Here is a 27,415-nt window from a genome sequence, read left to right as displayed (position 1 = left end):
GATTGTAACAGAAAATAGTGATGGTCCGATGATCGATTGTAATATAAAATAATGATGGTCCAATGATCGATTGTAATAGATGATCGATTAAAAACCCCATACATAATCGATTGTATGGGAAAATGTTAACTATAATTGTTTCCCTAGTTTAGGTCACGGAATTGATGTAAATATGTTGACAATATGTCTGTTTTCGCGTGTATATATATATATATATATATATATATATATATATATATATATATATATATATATATATATATATATATATATATATAAATAGCAACTTGAGAACACAACAATAGGCGCTTATAAATAAAATCCTTCTTATGTTCATATACGTCTAACCGATTATGTAATTGAAAGTGTATTAGTTACTGCCATCCGATGGTCGATGACGAAATTACGACCAATTCACAGAATTATTTTTTGTTTAGGTTGCCAACCACAATTCACTTTTACACGCATTTGAATTTGGTTTCTTAGAATCTGTCCATGACAACTATGTGAAAACATCTCAGACTAGAGAGAAGCACACGGTGGTTTGTTTTAGGATGTACAGTCGCTTGGTAACTGACATGCGTAAAAGCATTATAGGTTGCCATCAATAATTTGGAGATATCACCGCCAAGCCAGGGCACTCCCATATTTTACTGCTATATTCGTGACAGCATGCCATATGCATAGTTGTTTTGTTTTGTAATAAAACTAATACTTCAAACCATTGGAATGTTTAGATACTATATAGACCAGTCTACATCCAATCATCAGCGAAAGAAAGAACACTGTGTGTTTTATATAGACAATCACTGGGATGTTTAGATACTATATAGGCCAGTCTACATCTAATCATCAGCGAAAGAAAGAACACTATGTTTTTATATAGACAATCACTGGGATGTTTAGATACTATATAGGCCAGTCTACATCTAATCATCAGTGAAAGAAAGAACACTGTGTTTTTATATAGACAATCACTGGGATGTTTAGATACTATATAGGCCAGTCTACATCTAATCATCAGTGAAAGAAAGTACACTGTGTTTTTATATAGACAATCACTGGGATGTTTAGATACTATATAGGCCAGTCTACATCTAATCATCAGTGAAAGAAAGTACACTGTGTTTTTATATAGACAATCACTGGGATGTTTAGATACTATATAGGCCAGTCTACATCTAATCATCAGCGAAAGAAAGGACACTGTGTTTTTATACAGACAATCACTGGGAGGTTTAGATACTATATAGACCAGTCTACATCTAATCATCAGCGAAAGAAAGAACACTGTGTTTTTATATAGACAATCACTGGGAGGTTTATATGTTTATGTATTACACAGACCAGTCAACTATCCATCAAAGAAAGAAAGACAACTGTCTTCTCATATAGAGAATCCATGGTTTGAATCCTATCTGTTTCGTATATCTAGAATATTTCTACAGGAAACTCACGTTGTCGCTAGTAATATCAGTCTAAAATAACACAGTGAAATCTGAGATTTATACATATAACATTATCTAAGCCTGACACAGTGATATGCAAATTAATTGGGTAAGGCTGAACAAAATTAAAAAAAAGAAAAAGTTCTGGCTTCTAGTCAGAGCGCATGCGCGTCGACTTTGACCCTCGTGCGTCAATTTTTTTTTTTTTAATTCTCCGCAGTATGACGTAAAACTGCATTTGGAGCCAAAATACCATCGCGCATGAACTAGGACGTCCATTCTGATTTCAGTTTAAATATCAACTATACCCACGTGTTCTGTGCAATCCATGCCACATCAATTCTCGAACATTGCTCTGATCGGATACCGACTTTTTATTTTGCCTACTGTTTATCTTTATAGCGATTATACATTACAACTACTGAGCAATCAATCTATTGTGTACAATCGTATGGGCAAGTCCAGGAATTCCTGCTTAAGAAATTAATTATGTTTAAATGCCAGCAGTACTAAATTAAAGCGAGGGTACACACATGCATAATTTGCTGTATTCCACTGATGATATTTTGTTTTGTTTTTCTTTTCTTTTCTGTTATATTTTCTTATTAATTCAGGTTGGCTAAGTGCTTGTTATTACACAGAGGAAAGAAAAGGAAATTGTTTGTTTAACGACACACTCAACACATTTTATTTACGGTTATATGGCATCGGACATATGATTAAGGACCACACGGATACTGAGAGAGCAAACTCGCTGTCGCCACTTCATTGTCTACGCTTTTCGATTAGCAACAAGGGATATTTTATATGCACCATCCCACAAACAGGACAGCACATACCACGGCATTTAATATACCAGTCGTGGTTTCAATTACAAGTGTTCCTTTATTTATTTCTCTGTTTATATTAGTGTTGTGGAAATCAGGATACGTTACAAAATATCAAGAGTAAATAGCTTCCGATCATCCAGTAAAATGCCATCCCTGAGATTTTAGGCTGTGTCCAAACTGTCCAAAAGACAACAACAACAAAAAAAAAAAAAAAAAAAAAAAAAAAAAAAAGAAGAAGAAAAAAGAACAACAACAATGACAAAAAACCCAACAACCTGGGGCATAGCCAGAGAGGAAAAACACCGAGGCAAACCCAGACTTGTAAAACAAATATGAGTGTCATGGGAAAAATTAAATAAATCTGGAGAAATTCCAGACGAGGAAAGCGCCTCATCTGCCTCATGCTGGCTACACCATTTTGCCAACACAAAAAACAAACCCCACACAAAAACATCAACATTAACAACAACACAATTTTAGGAAATCAAATGAAGTTTGTGCTTCTATAATCATGAGAATGGCCAGAAACATTAAACATTGGATCAGTCAGATAAACACATCAAATATACTTATACAGACACTTATACTATAAACAATAAACGATATTTAATATCAATTTTGTTAGCTAGTTAATTTGTTTGTTTATTCTTTATAGGATATTAGCTGTATACTATCGAAACGTAGAACATTTTTTAAACCATTGAATTTTGAGATTGTTTAATTGAAACCTGTTTCTAAAGTTATATAATATGTAATTTTAGGTGTTAATTGTTTTTTAAAAACATTAACGGCAAACTAAGTGTAGTCTCTTATATAAAGTCGTAGAAACGTTTTATATACACAGATAGTGTTATTCTTATTATTTATTTTAACTGTAAATACTTGCACTATTTAACTATACTGTGTCTTATAATTCCACAAGGAATGGATATGTACTTATATGCTTGTTTAATTTTGTGTGCATGTGTGATGTACATAAAGTGAGACGTTAATAAAGTGTCTTTCTGTCTGTCTGTCTGTCTGTCTGTCTGTCTATCTTATATACTAATACTAATACACTCGTTGTTTCTCTTTCACGTTTTAACACAGGCACAGCCACTGGAACAACGACTGTGACAACATCGCCGGTGACGGTGCCAGGTAAGTTAATGTCGGTAGTAAATATTTTGTTTTGTTTAACTACACTACTAGGGCACCCTGATTTATTTATAATCGTCTATTGGATGTCAAACATTTGGTAATTCTGACATAGTCTTAGAGAGGAAAATCGCTACACCCCACACACATCCCACAGACAGGATAGCACATACCACGGCCTTTGATATTGTTGGATGTCAAACATTTATTTATTTTAACAAACTGTCTTCAGTTAAAAGTGGTTAAGTTTTCCGACACTACTAGAGCGATTAGATGTCAAACGATTGATCATCCCAACACATAGTCTTCCCTTAAAGTGTTTAGTTTTAAAGACACCACTAGATCACATTGATTAATTAACCATCGACTACCAAGTATCAAACTGTTGATATATCTGACATAATACTCTAGAGATGAAACCCGCAAATTTTTTACATTAGCAGCAAGGGGCGTTTTAATAAAAAAAAAAATCGAATAACACATAAAACAGCCGTTGATTTGATAGCGGCCAATTTCGAAACAATATCGTAAGTTTACGTCTGCGACTAGCGGTTATACCGGGCATAGGGCTTAGGAAGGCGCCAAAATGTATGTGAGTGTGTGTGTGTGTGTGTGGGGGGGGGGGGGGGGGGGGCGCACACACAGAGGCACAAACATATATAAATACATATATATATATATATATATATATATATATATATATATATATATATATATATATAAAACTTCGCTGCTGCTACAACGTGTGGAGTGGGGGCACAAGCCCCTTGCCCCCCCCCCCCCAACCACTTCCCCGCTTCCTTCCTATATATATATATATATATATATATAAATTAGGCTTACGATGTTTTGTGAAATTGGATCCAGTTGTGTGGCATTGGACGAGACGCCGAACACCACAATGGGTCCATCTCGTGTTTGGAAATGTATTAATTACTATTTGCAGCCGGATGGTCGTACGGATGTGACAGTGGGTGGAAGAGCTACCTCAATGCTTGTTTTCTCATTGTGCGCAAGCCAGTCACGTGGTCAGATGCTCGCGCAGACTGCAGAGCTAATGGTGGAGACCTCGCTAGCGTGTACAGCAAGGAAGAAAACAACTTTCTTATGAGTCAAATTCCAAAACGTAAACAACTTATATCTCCTTTCGCTGTCTGCCTCTCTCTCTCTCTCTCTCTCTCTCTCTCTCTCTCTCTCTCTCTCTCTCTCTCTCTCTCTCTCTCTCTCTCTTTATGTCTGTATCTCTCTCTGTCTGTCTCTCTCCCTGTCTTTGTCTCTCTGTATGTCTTTATGACTGCCTCTCTCTCTATGTATCTGTCTGTCTCTGTCTCTGTCTGTCTCTCTCTCTGTATGTCTTTATGACTGCCTCTCTCTCTCTCTGTGTATCTGTCTGTCTCTCTCTTACCCCCCTCTTTCTCTCTGTCTCTATCTCTCTTTCTCTCTCTCTCTCTCTCTCTCTCTCTCTCTCTCTCTCTCTCTCTCTCTCTCTCTCTCTCTCTCTCTCTCTCTCTCTCTCTCTCTCTCAGCAACACGATGGATGTTTCAATCACCCTTATGTCCTTGCCCTGCAACAGCAAGGTGTCTTATGATAGTGCACTTTTAATCTGTTGTTACGTCAGCTGGGGCTTCGCGTCTTTTACAAACTAATACAGTACTACTTCATATATTCTAAGACATTGCGCCTGATACAAAATAACACAGTTACTCTGTACTGATCACATGATGCATTGGCCCACAGAGTCATGTAAGAACCTTCACAGCAGTAGCCCACAATGCAAGGCGTGGGCGGACTCTGGCGAGTGCGCGAAGAACCCGATCTGGATGGGAACGAACTGTAGATCCTCGTGCAGAATGTGTCGGGTCGTGTGTCAGGACAAACATACCTCGAACGAGTGCATCCTCTGGACCAGTCGCGGAGAGTGCCACAAGAACCCAGTATGGATGCACAAGAACTGTGCCAAATCGTGTCAAGTTTGTGATGCTGGTGAGATAAAAAAGGGAGAGAAGAACACGATTTTGCTTGCCTTCTAATGTGCATGATGATAGAGTCATTGAGTTTGCGATGCTGGTGAGAGAAAACAAAATCCCAACACGATTTTGTGTGCCTTCTAAATGCATGCTAGTTTCATTGAGTTTGCGATGCTGGTGAGAGAGAAAAAATAATCCCAACTCTATTTTTCGTGCCTTCTAAGTGCATGCTAATCTCATAGAGTCTGCGATGCTGGTGAGAGGAAAACAATCACCACCCCCACCGCCAGCAAAACAACCCAAACAAAACAGAAAACCCCAACAAAAAACACACACCCTTCAAAAAACTTCAATAACAACTACATAGTTTTATTTGTAATCTAAATCTGCATGCTATTTTCGTTTACGATGTTTACGGTATCTTCTTTAAAGGGACATTCCTGAGTTTGCTGCATTGTAAGATGTTTCCGACTAATAAAATATTTCTACGATTAAACTTACATATTACATATATTTTCTTGTTTAGAATATCAGTGTCTGTATATTCAATGTGTTTCTGGTCGTCGTAATATTTGTAAGAAGCCCAAACTGGATACCGTCTTCAAATAATTTCGTACGTACGAAAAAATAATATTTTAGGAAATAAAATGAAATTTAACCTAGTACAAATATTAGAACGACCAGAAACACGTTTAATATACAGCCACTAACGTTTTATGCAGAATAATATATTTGATATGTAATTACAATCGTTAAAAAGTCACTGTTTGTCAATAACATCTTAAAAATTGAAGCAAACTCAGGAAAGTCCCTTTAATAAAGAATTTCCGTTCATCGGCCAAAGTTATATTTGCACAAGAATTGTACAATATGATCACATTGGTGCAAAGTCGTGCCAAGTTTGCGATGCTGTTGAGAGAAAAAAACCCACCCGATTTTGCTTGCCTTCTAAGTGCATGCTAGTCTCATTGAGTTTTCGATTGTGATGAGAGAAACAAAAGCCCACGCCGCCTAAAAAATACTCAAGAATCAAGCACACGGAACAAAAAAACCCCAAACCCCAACATACAACATAGGCTTGCTTGCATTCTAGGTATGCATGCTATTTTCGTTTATATGTATCATGCGTATTGTATCTACTTTAACAAGGGATTCTCATTTATTGGCCTGTTATCTTTGCACAAAAATTGTAAAATATCCTCTCAAGGGTGCGAGGGGAAAAATCACAAATGTGCTTGCCATTTTTTAGTTTGCATGATGTCTTTTATACCATCTTTTGAATCTCCTTTAGCGTGCAATTTTAGTTTGCGTAATAGTTCCGCAAATATTTTGCAAAATAATTGCGTTTGTGATACTGTTGAGAAAAATGTTTGATTGCCATTTTAGTTTGCATGCTACGTTTGTTTATGTACCATTGTGTGCATAGTATCTCTTTTAATGTGTCATTTGCAGAAGTGTGCAAAATCATGTTCGGTTTGTAACAATGTTGCTAAAAATATGTTTGCTTGCCATGTAGGTTTTGCATGTTATTCTCGTTTATATACCGTGTTTTATATAACAATAACTAATCACAGCTAAATAGTTGTATCAAAGTAAAACAGTTTTATCACAGAAAAATAAATCACAGTAATGCAGTTAAATCACAGTGAATAGTTAAATAGCAGTAAACCATGATCACGGTAAACCAGTATGCTCACAGAGAAAGAGTTTGATCACAGACAAAACCCAGATAATTTTTATTACACGAAAACAGATCACAGTAAAACAATTAGACCATTTTGATAACAGTAAACCAGTTTGATTACACGAGCACAGATCACAGTAAAACAACTGGACCATTTTGATGAGAGTAAATCAGTTTGATTACACGAGCACAGATCACAGTAAAACAACTGGACCATTGTGATGAGAGTAAATCAGTTTGATTACACGAGCACAGATCACAGTAAAACAACTGGACCATTGTGATGAGAGTAAATCAGTTTGATTACACGAAAATGTATCACAGTAAAACAACTGGACCATTTTGATAACAGTAAACCAGTTTGATTACATGGAAACTGATCAAAGTGAGACAGTTAGAACACGACAAAACATCTGGCAGTAAAATACTTTGATGATAATAAAGCAGTTTGATGATAGTGAACCAGTTTGATGACAACAAAACCGTTGGATCACAGTGAACCAGTTTGGTCACAGTAAACCACTTTGTTGACAACGGACATGTTTGATTAGATGGCAGTAAAATATCCGGCAGTAAGATTTGTGATGACAATACATCAGTTAATTGTGTACTGTGTCTGTTATACAGGCAGTAACGATGCGATGTGGCTGGGACTCAACGACAGACAGATGCAGATGAACTTCAAATGGACGGACGGAAGTAAAGTCGTCTATACGAACTGGGCTGTCTCGGAACCCAACAACTACGGCGGACTACACGAAGATTGTGTTCTCATGTTCTCGGCGGTATGTCGTTTAACGCACTACACATATGTCCTGTCGTATGTCGTTTAACGCACTACACATATGTCCTGTCGTATGTCGTTTGACTCACTACACATATGTCCTGTCGTATGTCGTTTGACTCACTACACATAATATATGTCCTGTTGTATGTCGTTTAACTACACGTATGTCCTGTTGTATGTCGTTTAACTACACATATGTCCTGTTGTATGTCGTTTAACTACACGTATATCCTGTCGTATGTCGTTTGACTCACTAGACATATGTCCTGTTGTATGTCGTTTGACTCACTACACATATGTCCTGTTGTATGTCGTTTAACGCACTACACATATGTCCTGTCGTATGTCGTTTAACTACACGTATGTCCTTTTGTATGTCGTTTAACGCACTACACATATATCCTGTTGTATGTCGTTTAACGCACTACACATATGTCCTGCTGTATGTCGTTTAACGCACTACACATATGTCCTGTCGTATGTCGTTTAACGCAGTACACATATGTCCTGTCGTATGTCGTTTAACGCAGTACAGATATGTCCTGTCGTATGTTGTTTAACTCACTACACATATGTCCTGTCGTATGTCGTTTAACTCACTACACATAATTATGTCCTGTCGTATGTCGTTTAACGCACTACACATATGTCCTGTTGTATGTCGTTTAACGCACTACACATATGTCCTGTCGTATGTCGTTTGACTCACTACACATATGTCCTTCCGTATGTTGTTTGACTCACTACACATATGTCCTGTTGTATGCCGTTTAACTACACGCATGTCCTGTTGTATGTCGTTTAACTACACGTATGTCCTGTCGTATGTCTTTTGACTCACTACATATATGTCCTGTTGTATGTCGTTTAACGCACTACACATATGTCCTGTCGTATGTTGTTTAACGCAGTACACATATGTCCTGTCGTATGTTGTTTAACTCAGTACACGTATGCCCTGTTGTATGTCGTTTAACGCACTACACTTATGTCCTGTCGTATGTCGTTTGACTCACTACACATTTGTCCTGTTGTATGTCGTTTAACTACACGTATGTCCTGTTGTATGTCGTTTAACTACACATATGTCCTGTTGTATGTCGTTTAACTACACATATGTCCTGTTGTATGTCGTTTAACTACACGTATGTCCTGTCGTATGTCGTTTGACTCACTACACATATGTCCTGTTGTATGTCGTTTGACTCACTACACATATGCCCTGTTGTATGTCGTTTTGCTCACTATACATATGTCCTGTCGTATGTCGTTTGACACACTACACATTTGTCCTGTTGTATGTCGTTTAACTACACGTATGTCCTGTTGTATGTCGTTTAACTACACGTAAGTCCTGTTGTATGTCGTTTAACGCACTACACATATGTCCTGTCGTATGTCGTTTAACTACACGTATGTCCTGTTGTATGTCGTTTAACGCACTACACATATGTCCTGTTGTATGTCGTTTAACGCACTACACATTATGTCCTGTCGTATGTCGTTTAACGCAGTACACATATGTCCTGTCGTATGTAGTTTAACTCACTACATATATGTCCTGTCGTATGTCGTTTAACGCACTACACAATGTCCTGTCGTATGTCGTTTTACGCACTACACATATGTCCTGTCGTATGTCGTTTAACGCACTACACGTATGTCCTGTCGTATGTCGTTTAAGTCACTACACATATGTCCTGTCATATGTTGTTTAACGCACTGCATATATGTCCTGTCGTATGTCGTTTAACGCAGTACACATATGTCCTGTCGTATGTCGTTTAACGCAGTACACATATGTCCTGTCGTATATTGTTTAACGCAGTACACATATGTCCTGTCATATGTTGTTTAACGCAGTACACATATGTTCTGTCGTATGTTGTTTAACGCAGTACACATATGTCCTGTCGTATGTCGTTTAACTGGCTATACACATGTCCTGTCATATGTCGTTTGACTTGCTACACATATGTCATGTCGTATATCGTTTGACGTACTACACATATGTCCTGTCGTATGCCGTTTAACTCACTACACATATGTTCTTTTGTATGTTGTTTAGCTCACTACACGTCTTTTTTATGTCGTTTAACTTACTATATATGTGCTGTCGTATGTGGTTTAACTCACTACATATGTCCTTTTGTATGTGGTTTAACTCACTACTGATATGTCCGCTCATGTGTGGTTTAACTCACTACATATGTCCTTTTGTATGTCGTTTAACACACTACATATGTCCTGTCATATGTCGTTTAACTCACTACATATATGTCCTGTCGTATGTCGTTTACCTCTTCATATATTCCACATATTTTAGGTCATCTATTTGTATATCAGATGACTTCATGCATTCTACATATGACACTGTAGATCGTAAATTTCCATACACTCTAGGAGTTATATTGTTTGGATGTTGTGCACTCTAGTGTATATCATATAACACATTCCACATATGCCGTGTTATATGTCATATATTCTACATATACTAGAATTTATTTGTATTTCATATAACTCCGCGCATTCGACATACTACGCCGTGTGCTATCCAAATCGTCGTACTCTCCACATGTTATATAGTTTAAATGTCGTATATTGTTTCGCACATCCCACGTGTTATGATAATTGCATGTCAAATACAGAGGCTAGTTCCATGTTTATATTTGTTTTTCGAATACGATTTTGATGTTAATTAAAGGGACATTCCCGAGTTTGCTTCACTGTAAGATGTTTTCGACTAATAAAATGTTTCTACGATTAAACTTCCATGTTAAATATATTTTCTTTTTTAGAATATCAGTGTCTGATAGAGTATCAATAGAGTTTAGAGTATCAATGTGTTTCTGATCGTCTTAATATTTGTAAGAAGCCCAAACTGGATTTTGTCTTCATATAATTCATACGTACGAAAAAAAAATGTTTTAGGAAATAAAATAAAATTTAAATTAGTACAGATATTAGAACGATCAGAAACACGTTTAATATACAGCCACTAATATTATTTTATGCAGAACAATATATTTGAAATGTAATTACATTGGTTAAAAAGTCTCTGTTAGTCGATAACGTCTTTAAAATTGCAGAATACTCAGGAATGTCCCTTTAAGGAGTGTCTGTTGTTTGTTTTACGTTCATCGGGGTATGAACAAAACAAAAATCATCCACAAACTGTGTGAATCGGCGAAGCCGTTCTCACATAACTTTGCGGATTATTTTTTCATACCCAGATGAACGTAAAAGAAATAACAGACAATACTTATAATAAAATTTGAATAATACTTCCTAATAATGACACCAAAACTTCAAACTTTATTTTGATTTTTTTGGTCCATAAACAACAGTGCTAAATAAGACAACTTGCCCATATAAAATGATGTCATCAGATATGACGTTCCCTGACGACGTAATTTTTGTTGTTACGTCTGGACCAATGTGATGACGTTATGTTGTACTGAATGTAACGGAAATTTAAATTATTGAGTGATGTGTAAAAAACACTTTCACGAACAGAGAATCAATCAGCGAAAATATGACTTTCACACATTACACCGGAAATTTAACATTTTCTCACGGGAACATATCCCGAACCCCCTTTAACAGGTACGAGCCCGTTGGGCCTTTTAATGTTCCTCTCCGGGTCATTGAACTGACAGTGCCCCCCCCCCCCCCCCCCTCATTTTTAAATACTAGTACCACTAGTGTCCAATGCCATTAGAATACACGTCGTGGGCCCTGTATATTATGCCGCTTAACTGATCATATCTATGAATTACACTTGTACTGCATATCATATTGGTGTATCAAGATCCAAGTATTCCACGTGTAGTGATTGTAATCTCCATTGACTGTATATGATTAATATGTGTATGCTACTGAACTGTATTTGCAGTCGGGTCAATGGAATGATCATGTTTGTGATTACAACGCCCAAGGTTACGTATGTAGACGTCACAAGCAAATATTATCAACAACTGTACAGCCGGCATATTCTGTTGGATGCCCAAAGGTAATATTTTAGAATATTTCTCCATATTAATATATATATATATATATATATATATATATATATATATATATATATATATATGTGTGTGTGTGTGTGTGTGTGTATTTGTGTGTGTGTGTGTGTGTGTGTGTATGTGTGTGTATTTGTGTGTGTATGTGTGTGTGTGTGTGTGTGTATACATATATAAAACACGTTTTTAAAGATATATGTACATAATTTGGTTGTGGATTTTTGTTAAGGATAAATAACTACCGGTTTGTTTTTCAAATGTTACAACATACTTTTAAACCTGTTAGGGCTGGATGATATCTTTTTTATATATCTGTACGTGTAAATGATATCATCTGACACTTCAATAAACAACTTGATGTAAATACTTCATATTGCCTAGATATATTCCACCAAAACTTATTATATTCGCGGGCGGAATCTAGATCAGTTGATATGCGCTTGCTGGAATTGTTCGCGTCGTAGGATCGGACTTCGTTCTCAAACTCATTGCTGTATGAAAAGCTGTGGTGCGTACTGTCGTTTCTATAAGACAGTGCATATAAAATATCCCTTGCTACAGTACGGGTGCAGGACGTAGCCCAGTAGTAAAGCTCTCGCTCACTGCGCGGTCGGTCTGTGTTCGATCCCCGTCGGTGGGCCCATTGGGCTATTTCTCGTTCCAACCAGTGAACCTCGACTGGTATATCAAAGGGCATGGTATGTACTACTCTGTCTGTGGGATGGTGCATATAAAAGATATCTTGCTACTAATCGAAAAGAGTAGCCCATGAAGTGGCGTTTCTTCTCTCAGTATCTGTGTGGTCCTTAACCATATGTCTGACGCCTTATAACCTTAAATAAAATGTGTTGAGTGCGTCGTTAAATAAAACATTTCTTTCTTTCTTTCCAAATAGCCGACCACCAGTTAACCAGTGTGATGTAGGAATTCCACTGAAGCCTGTGCCGAACATGTACAATATCAAATGTTTAAAGGAATAGTCCTGAGTTTGCTGCAATTTTTAAGATGTTATCGACTAACAGAGAGTTTTTAACGATTGTAATTACATATCAAATATATTGTTCTGCATAAAATATTAGTGGCTGTATATTAAACGTGTTTCTGGCCGTTCCGATATTTGTACTAGGTTAAATTTCATTTTATTTCCTAAAATATATTTTTCGTACCTACGAAATTATTTGAAGACCATTAGAAGAAGTTTGCTCACTGAGCGCTGACCTAATTAAATTCAGTGGTTAAGTAACCTTTTAACACTGGCTTTTTCACTGTCAACAGCATTTTTATTTTAATAAAACGGCGATCGCGAGCCAGTTCGCTTAGAATATGGAACTTTAACCATTTTTCTACCCGAAAATAGTTTTGTTATATTTTTCTGATTGATTTTTCCACCGTCATTTTTCATGTTTTTAAATCGTTTAAATTTCATTCCTAATGGAAAAGCTTGAGGATTCGAAGGGATTCCCCGTGTCAAGCATTTTGACAGGAGGCGGTTTCATCCCAGTTCGCTAGCCAATTAATGCCTGAGATACTTGCCGAGCTATCAGTGTAAATATTTTTTTGATTGGTGCAGATTATAATGTGTCATTTTTTAATTGAAAAAAGTGAAGTTTACGAACTTTCTTACTCTCAGCGCATGCGCACTCCATATGACTGCTGTTGCGACCTTAGTGAAAACGTCAAAGTTTGTAAACAAATGTATCAGTTTCTCGATTTTATGGACTCTTATGACTTTGGGATTGACTGTAGATTATGCTAAATGTGTAATATTTGTAATTTTTGTCTTATAAACGACACGAAGGTTATTTTAGTTTAGATCGACGTTTTGGAAATAACAAAAACAATATTTTTTTTCTGTGAATTTAAATAAAATTATTTCAAAAATTAAAAAAATAGCGAAAGATTTTTTATTTTTTTTTACACAATTTCGATTTTTGAGCAATTTTCCACGGTCATTTTCATAACCATTGCAACCACAAACTTCAGTTAAAATTACTATGTTGTAGACGTATCTTACGATTTAAAGTGGTTGTGTTTTAAAGATTTTGACGAAAACGCGATATTTGACATTTTGTGTGAAATTCATGAAACTCAACCATCCTAAATTGACAAATTTTAATACGTTGTATGAATTCTTTATTTATTGCAAAGGAATAAAGATATACTATTATACTATAAATTTCGTTAAAAACAAATCCGTTTTTTTTTTTTTTTCTTGATTATTTTAGTTTGGGACGACATATAGTCAAAAAAGGAAAACAGTTTTGGAAATTTAAAAAAAGAACTATTGTTTATTTTAATTTAAATTAAATTATTTAAAAAATTTAAAAAATAGGAGCGAATTTTTTTTTTTAGCAGTAAAGTTATTGCTGAAAACGTAGGGGGTGATTGCCGATAGTGAAGTGCGTGCAAGAGTCAGGTGAACTATAATTATTTCAGTTTGCATGTCAGTCTGAAAGAAAGAACAAACTAATTGTAAACTGAAATAAACAAAATAAAACATTATGTACAGATTAAAATGTCCCTGTTACACAAACAATCAACTACGAGTGTCAACGAGCAGCAGTATTGTCCTGTAGTGCACAGGTAAATATTGTATGATTACACCCCTTCACTGTAATGGTCTAGTCCGGCTCGGTCACAGACAGTCAGATAACTAGTCTATATTTAGACGGATGCGCGTCATAAATGATTTTTTTATCCAAAAATAGACCGCCACACCAGCAAACTTCTTCTAATGAAAATCCAGTTTGGGCTTCTTACAAATATTAAGACGACCAGAAACACATCGAATATACAGACACTGATATTCTAAACACGAAACTATATTTAATATGTAAGTTTAATCGTAGAAATATTTTACTAATCGGAAACATCTTACAATGCAGCAAACTCAGGAATGTCCCTTTAACATACATTACAATATCAGATGATAAAACATGATTGTTTCTTTAACGACACAAATAGAGCACATTGATTAATTAATCATCGGCTATTGGATGTCAAACGTTTGGTAATTCTGACTCGTAGTCATCAGAGGAAACCCTCTACATATTTCCTAATGCAGCAAGGGATCCTTTATATACACTTTCCCACAGACAGGATAGCACATACTAAGGCCTTTATCCAGCTGTGGTGCACTGGTTCCACCGAGGTGGTTCGATCCTGCGACGCAAGCACCTCGAGCGAGAACTCAACTGACTGAGCTAAATCCCGCCCTTAGCAGATGATAACGTAATCAATATGCTCTTGTGGTGTCGTTAAACAAAATACAATTTAAATTCCAGGGTTCGTTTGGCTACGAGGCTCAGTGTTATACTTTCCATACCTCCCCGTTGTCCTGGAGCGCCGCAGAAAACGTGTGCAAAAGTAAACAAGGTCACCTTGCGACAGTTACTGACAGGTACGAAATATTTATTTATTTTTTAAAATGCTATTGTTCTGCCAACAAACGTAATGGTGTCAAATGAACATGATGCTGCATCATGCATATTTAGAGTTAAGAGCAGGACGCTGATCAGTGGTAAAGCGTTTACCAGATGCGCGTCGGTCTAGGATCGATCCTCGTCGGTGGACCCATTGGGCTATTTCTCGTTCCAGCCAGTGCACCACGACTGCTATATCAAAGACCGTGGTATGAGTTATCCTGTATGGAGGATGGTGCATATAAAAGATCCGTTGCTACTAATGGAAATATATATTGGGTTTCCTTTCTAAAACTATGTCAGAATTACGAAACGTTTTACATCTAATAGCCGATGATCAATACATAAATGTGTTCTAGAGGTGGCATTAAACAAAACACATTTTAGGAAGACATTTTTTTTTTGAAACATCTTCCTATGTAACATGCGATCGTGTTTATATATTATGTTCGTATTAGACGTAATGTTCTATAAACGGACTATATTATTATTATATTATTATTATTATTATTATTATTATCATATCATTATCATTATTATTATCATTATCATTATTATTATTATTATTAATGTTGTTGTCGTCGTTGTTGCTGCTGTATGAGAGCAACTATATATCTGTCTTATAGTTTAATTTAGTTATACAGATATCAAATACATTGTGTAATGTAGTTCAACAAAGTGCCTCAATGATAATATATTTTACATAACTGTATTACTTTGGATATGCATGCTTTAGTGCAGACACAGACGAATGCACAAACACACATAAACATACATAAACACACATAAACACACATGCAGACAGACAGGCAGCCACGCACATGTAAACACAAATAAACACACACAGCACACACAGAAAAACACACACACCAGGCACCAAACAAACAGATACACACACACACACACGCACACACACAGACACATAGCTACAAACAAACACGCACACACACACACACATAGAGATAGAGAGCTACACACACACACACACACACACAGAGACACACACACGCACACACATACACACACACGCACACACACACACGCACACACACAGACACACACACACATATACACACACGCACACACACACACACACACAGACACACACATACACAGACACACACGCACACACACATACATACACACACACGCACACAGACACACACACACGCACACACATACACACACGCGCACGCGCACACACACACACACAAATACATACACACACACATACACACACACACACGCACACACAGACACACACATACACACACGCGCGCACAGAGAGAGAGAGAGAGAGAGAGAGAGAGAGAGAGAGAGAGAGAGAGAGAGAGAGAGAGCTACACACACACATACACACACACACACACGCACAGAGAGAGAGAGAGAGAGAGAGAGAGAGAGAGAGAGAGAGAGAGAGAGAGAGAGAGAGAGAGAGAGAGAGAGCTACACACACACAGAGAGAGAGAGAGAGAGAGAGAGAGAGAGAGAGAGAGAGAGAGAGAGAGAGAGAGAGCTACACACAGAGGGGGAGAGAGAGAGAGAGAGAGAGAGAGAGAGAGAGAGAGAGAGAGAGAGAGAGAGAGAAGAGAGAGAGAGAGAGAGAGAGACAGACAGAGAAAGAGAAAGAGCTACACACACACACACACACACCTGTGGGAGGCGCTGTTACTATTTTATTTTATCCTATCACATTGGTGTAAAATCAGTCTACCTAATGACTGCGAGCGTTCTCCCCTCTGAATGTATTTTTATATAACGTGGTGGCCGAATGAGTATGCAATGTGTGTAAGTAATGTCACTGAAATGTCGTATTGTCATATACTCAACACACTTAATGAATTGCTAATAGATATATGCCGCAATAAATACAGAAAGAAAGAAAGAAAGAAAGAAAGAAAGAGAGAAAAAACAAACTAAAAGAAATCACAAAAAAAAAAAAAAAAAATCCCCCGAAACAAACAAGAAACAAATTAATGTTGTTGAATATATGGTCGGGTTTCTACTCAGGTATATCCAGGCGTTTGTGGCGGCGGAGCTGGTGAACCGTGACGACGTCTACTGGATCGGACTGTCCGACAGCGCCACGCCCGGACACTACTACTGGGCGAGCAACGTGAGCGTCACCTACACGCCGTGGGGCAGGGCGCACAACGGTGAGGTGGACAACAACAGCGAACTTTGTGTTACTTCATTGCATTATTGTCTTACGTTGTTCACTGATTCCATTGCTTTCGTTCCTTCGATCCTCCATTCATTAACTTATTCAAGATTCATGAATTCAATGAATGAACCAACAATTCTTTCATCCGTTCAAACCTTTGTTTTTTTCCTTCCTTCTTCCATTAGTTTAGTCACGATTCATCACATCAATAATTCGATTGATCAATCGATCAATCAATCAATCAAGCAATCATTCGATCAATCAATCAATCCATTATTTCATCCACCCATCTGTCCACTCTCACACTCATTCGTTCATCCACCCATCCATCTGTCAATTCATCCACCCATCTCTGCATTCGGCCATGCATACATGCATGCATTAATTCATTCATTCGTTTGTTTGTTCATTCATTCATACGTACATACATTCATACGTACATACATACATATATACATACATGCATTAATTAATACATTCATTTAATCATTCATTCAATCATTCATTCATTCATTCATTCATTCATCCATTACATACCACTGTCAATGTAAGATGCGCTCATAGTTATTAACTATATCTTTGAATTAGTTCTTCATTTCTAAAATGTTGTATTGATGTAGAAAATATTTTAAGGAAATCGCTGGTCTTTTACTCGTCTTTATCAGGAAGCGAACGAAACACCTGTGTTGCCATGACAACTCTACGACCGGTGGGACTGTGGCAGAATGTTGACTGTAGTGTAAAGAAGCCGTATATCTGTGAGACATTAAGAGAGGGGTTCACCACTCCCACCCCCACCACCACCCCACCCACCACGGCCTATGTCAGCTGCCCTAAGTTTTGGCACGCCCACAATGATTACTGTTATAGGGTAAGTGAGTTATATTATCAGTTACTATTGCAACTTGAACGTAGTATACCAATGAAAAAAGAAAGAAAGGAATGTTTTATTTAACGACGCACTCAACACATTTTATTTACGGTTATATGGCGTCAAACATATGGTTAAAGACCACACAGATTTTGAGAGGAAACCCGCTGTCGCCACTTCATGGGCTACTCTTCCGATTAGCAGCAAGGGATCTTTTATTTGCGCTTCCCACAGGCAGGATAGCACAAACCATGGCCTTTGTTGAACCAGTTATGGATCACTGGTCGGTGCAAGTGGTTTACACCTACACATTGAGCCTTGCGGAGCACTCACTCAGGGTTTGGAGTCGGTATCTGGATAAAAAAAAGTCCATGCCTCGACTGGGATCCGAACCCAGTACCTACCAGCCTGTTGACCGATTGCCTAACCACGACGCCACCGAGGCCGGTATATATTTATGAAGGAATGTTTATGGTTTTGACTTCTTTCAGTATGTTGAATAGATTGACCTGTGTTCACTACGATTTAAAAACATTTTCGACTAATAAAGCCTTTTTAAAAGCTAGGTGTTTTTTTTAGGATATGTAAATAAATAGAACACTACATTCGTGTCAGTTAAATACCATTTATCTTAAAGCTCGTTCTTTACAAAAACATTCAACTCGCTTTCGCTCGATAGATGTATTTTAAAACAACTCGTTGTAAGATAAAATTAATAGTATGTAACGGCCACTCATGTAGTATTCTCTATTTAACAACTGCAATTACATATTAAATACAAGTTCTTGTGTACACATGTAGAATATAAGCCTTTGTATATTCAATGTGTTTGTGGTCATCATAATTCATTCATCATACATAAATACATTTATTCATTCATTCATTTATCCATTTATCCGTTCATCCATTCTTTCATTCATTATTTCATATGTCATTCCTTAATCCATCCATCCATCAATCCATTCTTTCATACATTCATTCATTCGTCATTAATTAATTAATTCATTCATTCATCATTTATCCATTTATTCATTCATTCATTAATCCATCCACTTTTCCTTTCATACATTACTTCATCCATTCATCATTCATTCATTCATTCATTCATTCATTCTTTCATTCAATGATTCATTCACGAAGGGAGATCAGCAAACTAGCGGTACATCAAAGTCGTGGGTTGATGCCCGGGACTACTGCAGAGGACTGGGCGGTGACCTGGCCAGCATACACGACGAGACGACCAACGCGTTTATTCTGAACACCGTCTTAAGGTGAGTCTGTGACTCTGAACACAGTCTTAATGTTAGTCTGTGACTCTGAACACTGTCTTAAGGTGAGTCTGTGACTATGAACACCGTCTTAAGGTGAGTCTGTGACTCTGAACACAGTCTTAAGGTGAGTCTGTGACTCTGAACACAGTCTTAACGTGAGTCTGTGACTCTGAACACTGTCTTAGGGTGACTGTGATTCGGAACACCGTCTTAAAGTGAGTCTGTGATTCGGAACACCGTCTAAAAGTGAGTCTGTGACTCTGAACACAGTCTTAAGGTGAGTCTGTGACTGAACATTGTCTTAAGGTGACTGTGATTCGGAACACCGTCTTAAAGTGAGTCTGTGATTCGGAACACCGTCTTAAGGTGAGTCTGTGACTCGGAACACCGTCTTAAGGTGAGTCTGTGACTCTGAACACAGTCTTAAGGTGAGTCTGTGACTCTGAACACCGTCTTAAGGTGACTCTGTGATTCTAAACACCGTCTTAAGGTGACTGTGATTCTAAACACCGTCTTAAGGTGACTCTGTGATTCTAAACACCGTCTTAAGTTTTAATCTGTGATATCAGTATACACGACGAGATTCTTTTTTAAGAATGAAGATTTTACATACTGAAAACAGTTTATTGTTTAGAATAACATTATCTACATTGATCATCCGCCACTTGAAAACACACGTTAGGTTTTGTTTCCTACTCTTACATAGATAATGATAAAAATATGGTCTGTGTCCCGCGACTAGACACTGTGTCCCCTCTAATAGAGACAGTGTCCCCTTTCAGATATCGTTCAGCATGTACAGTATAATATTGCCAAACATTCTCCATCTTTCTTTATAGGTATTCTTATAGAGGCAACTTTTGGATTGGACTCAATGATCTAGATTCGGAGACAAGTATGTATTTATTTACAACTAATACACGTTTTTTGTTGTTGTTATGGGTGGGGTGGGGGGGGGGGGTGGGGGCTTTCACTTGCCTGCAGTATTGACATTTTGTTACGTATGTGTTGCTGTTAACAGTAGCTAACAGAGATCAGGGCCCCGTTCCATGAAGCGATCTTGGCCCTAAGATGACCTTAGGCGCATAGCTACCATATGCACTTAAGTTGATCTTAAGGCTAAGATCGCTTCGTGGCTCAAGGCTAATTATTGCGGAAATCCACCGCCACTCCATGGCGCTGCTATTTATTATTATTATTATTATTATTATTTTTTGTTTGTCAGTAGCAAGAGGTCTTTTAAATGAGAAGGGAAATACCTCATCGTGTCCACCGACTGGATTCCGAGATACAGTCGATAAGATACTCAGTGGCGGATCCAGAAAATCCATTTAGCGGTGGTGGGGAGTCAATGACATGAGGCGGAATGCCAAAGGAACTTTAGGGGAGGTTTGGAGGGGGATCGTAAAAAACCCATCAAAATTAATATATAATAAAATAAAATTATAACTGTCGCAAAATTTAGGGGGGCCCGTGCCCCTGCTCCCCCCCCCCCCCCCCCCCCCCCATCCGCTTCTACGGAGTCTTTCACATATTAGAGACGGAACGTTCGATACCAAATAGCCGTACTTTTGAATATGCTAGGGTATCGTTAGATAAATATCACCTTACTTTCCTCTCGCAGGTTACAAATGGTCGGACGGTTCGGCGTTCGTGTACGCCAAATGGTACCCCGGAGAGCCGAATAATAGCCATGACAACGAAGACTGCGTGGAAGTAAACAAATTCACGAAGAGTTGGAACGACAATAACTGCTTTATAGCTAGAAGCTTTATATGTCAGATCCGCAGAGGTATGGCTTTTCGTTAATAACTAAAGCTATATATTAAATACATTTATATGTCAGATCCGCAGAGGTATGGCTTTTCGTTTTATTAATGGGACTGCCATGATGCTTTTTAATCAACAGAGTCTTTAATAACTAAAGTTATATATTATATACATTTATTTTAGATAGAATATCATCGTCTCTATATTCAGAATTCGGTTTGGTCATACTAATGTTTGTATAAATTTCCTTTTATATCCAAACATTGTTTTCAGGGATTATACATAATCGCTGATAATAAGAATTCCCTGAAATATATAGAGGGTATTTTATGTTTTTTGTTAAATATGATTTATATCTCACCGAGTGAAGTTTAGAATCATATCTCACAAGTCGCGCTTGCACGAAGAGTGTGATATGATTACAAAGTTCACGAGATGAGATATAAATCATATTTAACACAAAAAAAAACCATAAAAGTTTCTATTTATTATATAACTTTTGGCAATTTACCTTTATTTTTAAAATGCCAGCAGCAAAATAGTTAGAAAACACTTTCTACAGTGACGATATGAGTGAGTAAAATAGTGAAATGTTCACTCTAAAATGTGTTATCGTCACTGGGTGACTGATAACGCTTTTACTTTACTGATATTTTAAGATATTGCACTAAATGTTATATAATAAAGATCTGTTCGTCTGCAACATTAATTTTTAACGATAACAACAAACTCTGGATAGTCCCTTTGAGAAGATTTATTACCAAACATTCTGCCTGCACCCCCAGGGGCGTGCGCAGGAAATTTTGCAGGGGGGGGGGGTCGAGGCAAAGCCCGTGGCGGTGGGTCTGGGGGGCCCTGCCCCCGAAAATTTTGAAAAATTGACCCCTTCTAGGGCTATTCTGAGGTGTTTTCTGCTGGCTAGCCGAAATGCTTTCACAGGAATGTAAAAAATCGGGATATGAAAATATTTTTCGCCTTGAGCAGGGGGGGGGGGGTGTTCGACCCCCCCCCACGCCTGCGCACGCGCCTGACCCCCATCCCCATTTCAATTCTCTTTTTTAATCCATCGATCTATCTAGACTTGTTAACATACAGGTGCCAACAACATCCCTTTCAATATTAGTAAGAAATATTTAAGGTTTTTTTAATCAAATATTTTAATCCGCGAAATGCGTCCTATCTATTGTGGCACAAAGACAAATAGCAGCCAAGCAGTGGTGTTAGTTCACACTTCGGAAATATATTGGTATAACCGAAACATCAATGAAAAGGGGGCGGGACGTAGGCCAGTGGTCAAGCGCACGCCTGATGCGCGGTCGGTCAAGGATCGATCCCCGTCGGTGGGCTATTTCTCGGTGCACCACGACTGGTATATCAAAGGTCATGTTATGTGCTATCCTGTCTGTGGGATGGTGCATATAAACGATCCCTTGGTACTAATGGAAACATTAAGCGGGTTTCCTCTCTATGACTGTGTCAAAATTATCATATGTTTGACACCCAATAGCCGATGATTAATAAATCAATGTGCTCTAGTGGTGTCGTTAAACAAAACAAAACAAAAGTTCAATCTAAAAATCGTATTATGGATTACGATAATGAATTTACAGTTAAAAACTAGCTGGAAGGGTGTAGCGATCATTCCTTTATTTCTGTCTTATTTGCTTCAAATGTTTCAAGATGGTATTTGTGTTCACAGGAATGACGATTCCGACAACCACGCTGAAACCGACGACTCCCACAAGTAAGTGTGTGTATTCCTTAAACTACCAACTCCAACAAGTGTGTGTATTCCTTTAACTAACATCTCCAACAAGTGACTTTGTGTATTCCTTAAACTAACAACTCCAACAAGTGACTGTGTATTCCTTAAACTAACAACTCCAACAAGTGACTTCGTGTATTCCTTAAACTAATAACTCCAACAAGTGACTTTGTGTATTCCTTAAACTAATAACTCCAACAAGTAAATGTGTGTATTCCTTAAACTAACAACTCCAAGAAGTCACTTTGTGTATTCCTTTAACTAACAACTCCAACAAGTGTGCGTATTCCTTAAAATAACAATTCCAACAAGTAAGTGTGTGTATTCCTTAAACGAATAACTCCAAGAAAGTGTGTATTCCTTAAACTAATAACTCACAAGTGTGTGCATTCCTTAAACTAATACATCCAACAAGTAAGTGTGTGTATTCCTTAAACTAACAACTCCAACAAGTGTGTATTCCTTAAACTAATACCTCCAACAAGTAAGTGTGTGTATTCCTTAAACTAATAACTCCAACAAGTAAATGTGTGTATTCCTTAAACTAATAACTCCAACAAATTACTTTTTGTATTCCTTAAACTATTTTTATTGTAAAAACAACAGATTTAAAAGTAGATGTATTTTAAACAACAGACTTAAAACTAGTTGTATTCTCAAAAACCAGACTTAAAATTGGTTGTATTCTTACACGACAGACTTAAAACTAGTTTTATTCTTAAACAACAGACTTAAAACTGGTTATATTCTTAAACGACAGACTTAAAACTAGTTGTATTCTTAAACGACAGACTTAAAACTAGTTGTATTCTTAAACGACAGACTTAAATCTAGTTTTATTCTCAAAACCACTTCGAACAACCTGTTTTTATTATCGGCTCTCGATTTGTTGGGCTTGCGTGGTTCTGTTGGTAGTACGAAACCAAATAACTTCCGACTGGTTCAAAGTTCGAGGTGCACCCAACTTTTGATAGAGAAGTGAACACCACAAGTCATGTGATTGTTGATAAATGTGAGTGTGTTGGTTGTCAAAAGACCTGGGCAAAAAATGTATGCAATTTTATTTCATCTAGTACCACTGTGTCAAGTAGCCTTGTGCTTGAAACATGTTTTGGGTACCTATAAAACAACTACTCGAATTTTGTGCGGAACTAGGGTAGTCATAGACGCTACCCGTTATCTCAGAAATGAGCAGCTTGACCCCCATTTTTTCTGATTCACGTTAAGGGTGAGGGGTGGTAGTATATATATATCCGTGGCGTTTATGTCGATTGATACGCTGCAGATAGGAGTTTCAGCCACATATGTTACTATTGTCGTCTATGGGATTTGATTTGGTAGTATACACCCTGTTAATGTCTGTATGCGTTTGACTCCAGTCATGTGTGCTGACAAGGGCTGGATGTCGCACGGCGGCTACTGCTACTACGTCAGCAAACCGTACGGCGTGGGCGTCAAGAAGACGTGGTTCAGTTCCAGACGGTTCTGTATGGCGGCAGGAGGCGACCTCCTCAGCATCAACAGCAGGGACGAACACAACTACATCACCGCCATGGTAGGAAAACATGTTTCTCAAACGAGTCATTTTGTATATGTTTTTTGTTTTTTTTGATACGAACATTAGAGAAATACATAGATTGATTTTCTAATTGCATTCCCTTTTGTGAAGAACAATTCGTGACATGAGTCTCAAAATCATTTATCAACTGGAGTGGTCGAGCTTTAGCGAGTGCAATTTTTTGTTGGGGGAGAGTGTTGGGAAAAACGATCCACAAAAGGATGAGACACAAAAATATGTTTTAGCGAAATAAGCCGTATGATTTTATATAAAATGTTGCTAGTTAGCTTCAGGTGAGACGTGCTTCCACCGTCGGCGGATTTAACCACGTGTCGAACTGTCAATTTATTGATTAATATAATTATTATATTAGCCGCATTTTGTAATTGATATCACACATTGTATTCCATATCGTATTGCAAACGGTAGCAATAACTATCCACATTATTTTTGCATTTACCATAGTCTGACACCCAATAGCCGATATAGGGGTGTTCTGGGGTGTCGTTAAACGTTCATCCATTCATTCATTCATTCATTCATTCATTCATTCATTCATTCATTCATTCATTCCTGCATTCATTCATTCATTCCTGCATTCATTCATTCATTCATTCATTCGATAACTACCCATCGTATAAACCACGTGACCAACCAACAGACGGTAATGGGGATTTACTTTCAAAGTTCAGTGTATCTAGACAGTTTTTTTCTATTAATGTTTTTGTTTTTTTAATCTCCAAGCAATCTGACAGAGGCGATATTGTATAACCTACAACTATTGTGATATTTTAATATTTTGATATTGTATACGTACATGTGATATTAGTATATTTTGATATTGTAATGTATATCCAGAAAATCCATTTAGGGGCGGGGGGCGGGGGGGGGGGGGGGGGGGGGGCAATGACATGAGGCGGAATGACAATGGAACTTTGGGGGAGGTTAGGAGAGGATTGTAAAAAAAAATGAAAATTAATATATAATAAAATTATAACTGTCGCAAACCTACGGGGGGGGGGGGCGGGCCCCTGCCCCCTAGATCCGCCCCTGTACATATATGTGATATGAGATGTGGTGTGTATTTTCACAGATAAGCAAGTCATCTACCTTGAAGTACTGGACTGGACTTAACGTGCTCGGTGTTTCCAGCTATCGGTGAGATATTTTAATTAATTTATTTATTAACATATGTTTCGTGCATATATCTAATTAAGGTTCACGCACGCTGTCCTGGGCACACCTCAGCTATCTGGGTTGTCTGTCGGGACAGTGGGTTAGTTGTTAGTAGTTAGAGAGAGAGAGAGAGAAAAGGATGTAGTGGTTTTACACCAACCCATTGAGTCGTTAAAACTCTCCCATGGTAGGAGCCGGTACCGGGTTGCGAACCCAGTACCTACCAGCCTTATGTCCGATGGCTTAACCACGACACCACCAAGACAAGTTAGTTTAATTATGTTACATTCCGAAACTCTAGGATTCAAAGACTGCCACGTAATGGGAAATGATTTCTAAATACGTATAACGATTGTAATTTCTTTGGATATAGCAATTGTAATGTTATCATACATACAGATTATAATTCGATTGCAATTATATTGCATATATCAATTATAATTATATTTTAATTTTGTTGCATATGACAATTATATTTTAGTTGCATGGACTATAAGAAATATAATGTCTTGCACATTACGATTGCAATTGTTTTGATTGATTTTACTACATGTACATATAACTGTAATTTTATTGGATAGAACAAATACAAATTACTGAAACTAGTTTTGCATGTAACAGTTTTGAATATATATATAAAAAGGACAGCCCAGATAGCTGAGGTGTGTGCTCAGGACAGTGTGCCTGAACCTTAATTGGATATAAGCACAAACATAAGTTGAAAAACAAAATGATCATTGTTTGAGTATTGTGTAATTTACAACATATTTCTATTGAGTGTTGTATTTGTATTCAATCTCATTTAAAGGCGGCTCCACACGACACAAGTTCCTTTTTTATATTGAAAACATAGTTTATTGGCATGTGATAGAAAAATTATTGGACCTAAGTTATCCAACTTACGAGGCCCTCTCCTAAACCGGTTGTATAGCAACCGATGAATATTATCGTACGATGCAATCATGTAGTGTGTCGTTGCCTTAAAAGTCGAGAGACAAGACTCATAATTCTGCTAAATACAATTTTAATATATTATGCTGAATTGGTGGACATTTTGAATATATTATGTTGAACCGGTGGCCATTTTGAATATATTATGTTGAACCGGTGGCCATTTTGAATATATTATGCTGAACCGGTGGCCATTTTGAATATATTATGCTGAACCGGTGGACATTTTGAATATACATGTATTATGCTGAATCGACGGACATTTTGAATATATTATGTTGAACTGGTGGACATTTTGAATATATTAGGTTGAACCGGTGGACATTTTTAATATATTATGTTGAACCGGTGGCCATTTTGAATATTTTATGCTGAATCGATGGACATTTTGAATATATTATACTGCACCTGTGAACATTGCTGTTTTAATTTCTTTTACTTCTTTACCTATGTAAGGTGGTCCGATGGTAATCCAGTTAACTACTATGCCTGGAATGCAAATGAACCGAACGATGCATTTGGCGGACAGAAGTGTGTGGACATGTACAGTACTAGCGGTGAGATCACAGGATTCTATTATTTATACAAACA

The 27,415-nt window shown here is 37.4% G+C and overlaps 1 protein-coding gene across 1 annotated transcript in view; it reads left to right on the top strand.

Annotated features, from left to right (window-relative positions):
- The window catches only part of LOC121385521 (macrophage mannose receptor 1-like), a 109,525-nt gene that overhangs the window by 61,623 nt on the left and 20,487 nt on the right, over positions 1-27,415 (top strand). The window contains exons 20-34 of the mRNA XM_041516226.1: positions 3,368-3,418; positions 4,362-4,541; positions 7,695-7,852; positions 11,750-11,866; positions 15,161-15,276; positions 15,968-16,007; positions 17,151-17,454; positions 18,128-18,333; positions 19,474-19,604; positions 20,444-20,499; positions 21,229-21,396; positions 23,074-23,118; positions 24,519-24,694; positions 25,791-25,855; positions 27,281-27,381. Of these exons, the coding sequence (XP_041372160.1) occupies positions 3,368-3,418; positions 4,362-4,541; positions 7,695-7,852; positions 11,750-11,866; positions 15,161-15,276; positions 15,968-16,007; positions 17,151-17,454; positions 18,128-18,333; positions 19,474-19,604; positions 20,444-20,499; positions 21,229-21,396; positions 23,074-23,118; positions 24,519-24,694; positions 25,791-25,855; positions 27,281-27,381 (1,914 nt within the window). The remainder of the gene's footprint in view (positions 1-3,367; positions 3,419-4,361; positions 4,542-7,694; positions 7,853-11,749; positions 11,867-15,160; positions 15,277-15,967; positions 16,008-17,150; positions 17,455-18,127; positions 18,334-19,473; positions 19,605-20,443; positions 20,500-21,228; positions 21,397-23,073; positions 23,119-24,518; positions 24,695-25,790; positions 25,856-27,280; positions 27,382-27,415) is intronic.

Source organism: Gigantopelta aegis, chromosome 11, assembly GCF_016097555.1.
Source record: "Gigantopelta aegis isolate Gae_Host chromosome 11, Gae_host_genome, whole genome shotgun sequence".
Taxonomy (NCBI): domain Eukaryota; kingdom Metazoa; phylum Mollusca; class Gastropoda; order Neomphalida; family Peltospiridae; genus Gigantopelta; species Gigantopelta aegis.
This window is presented reverse-complemented; position numbering and strand designations above follow the sequence as displayed.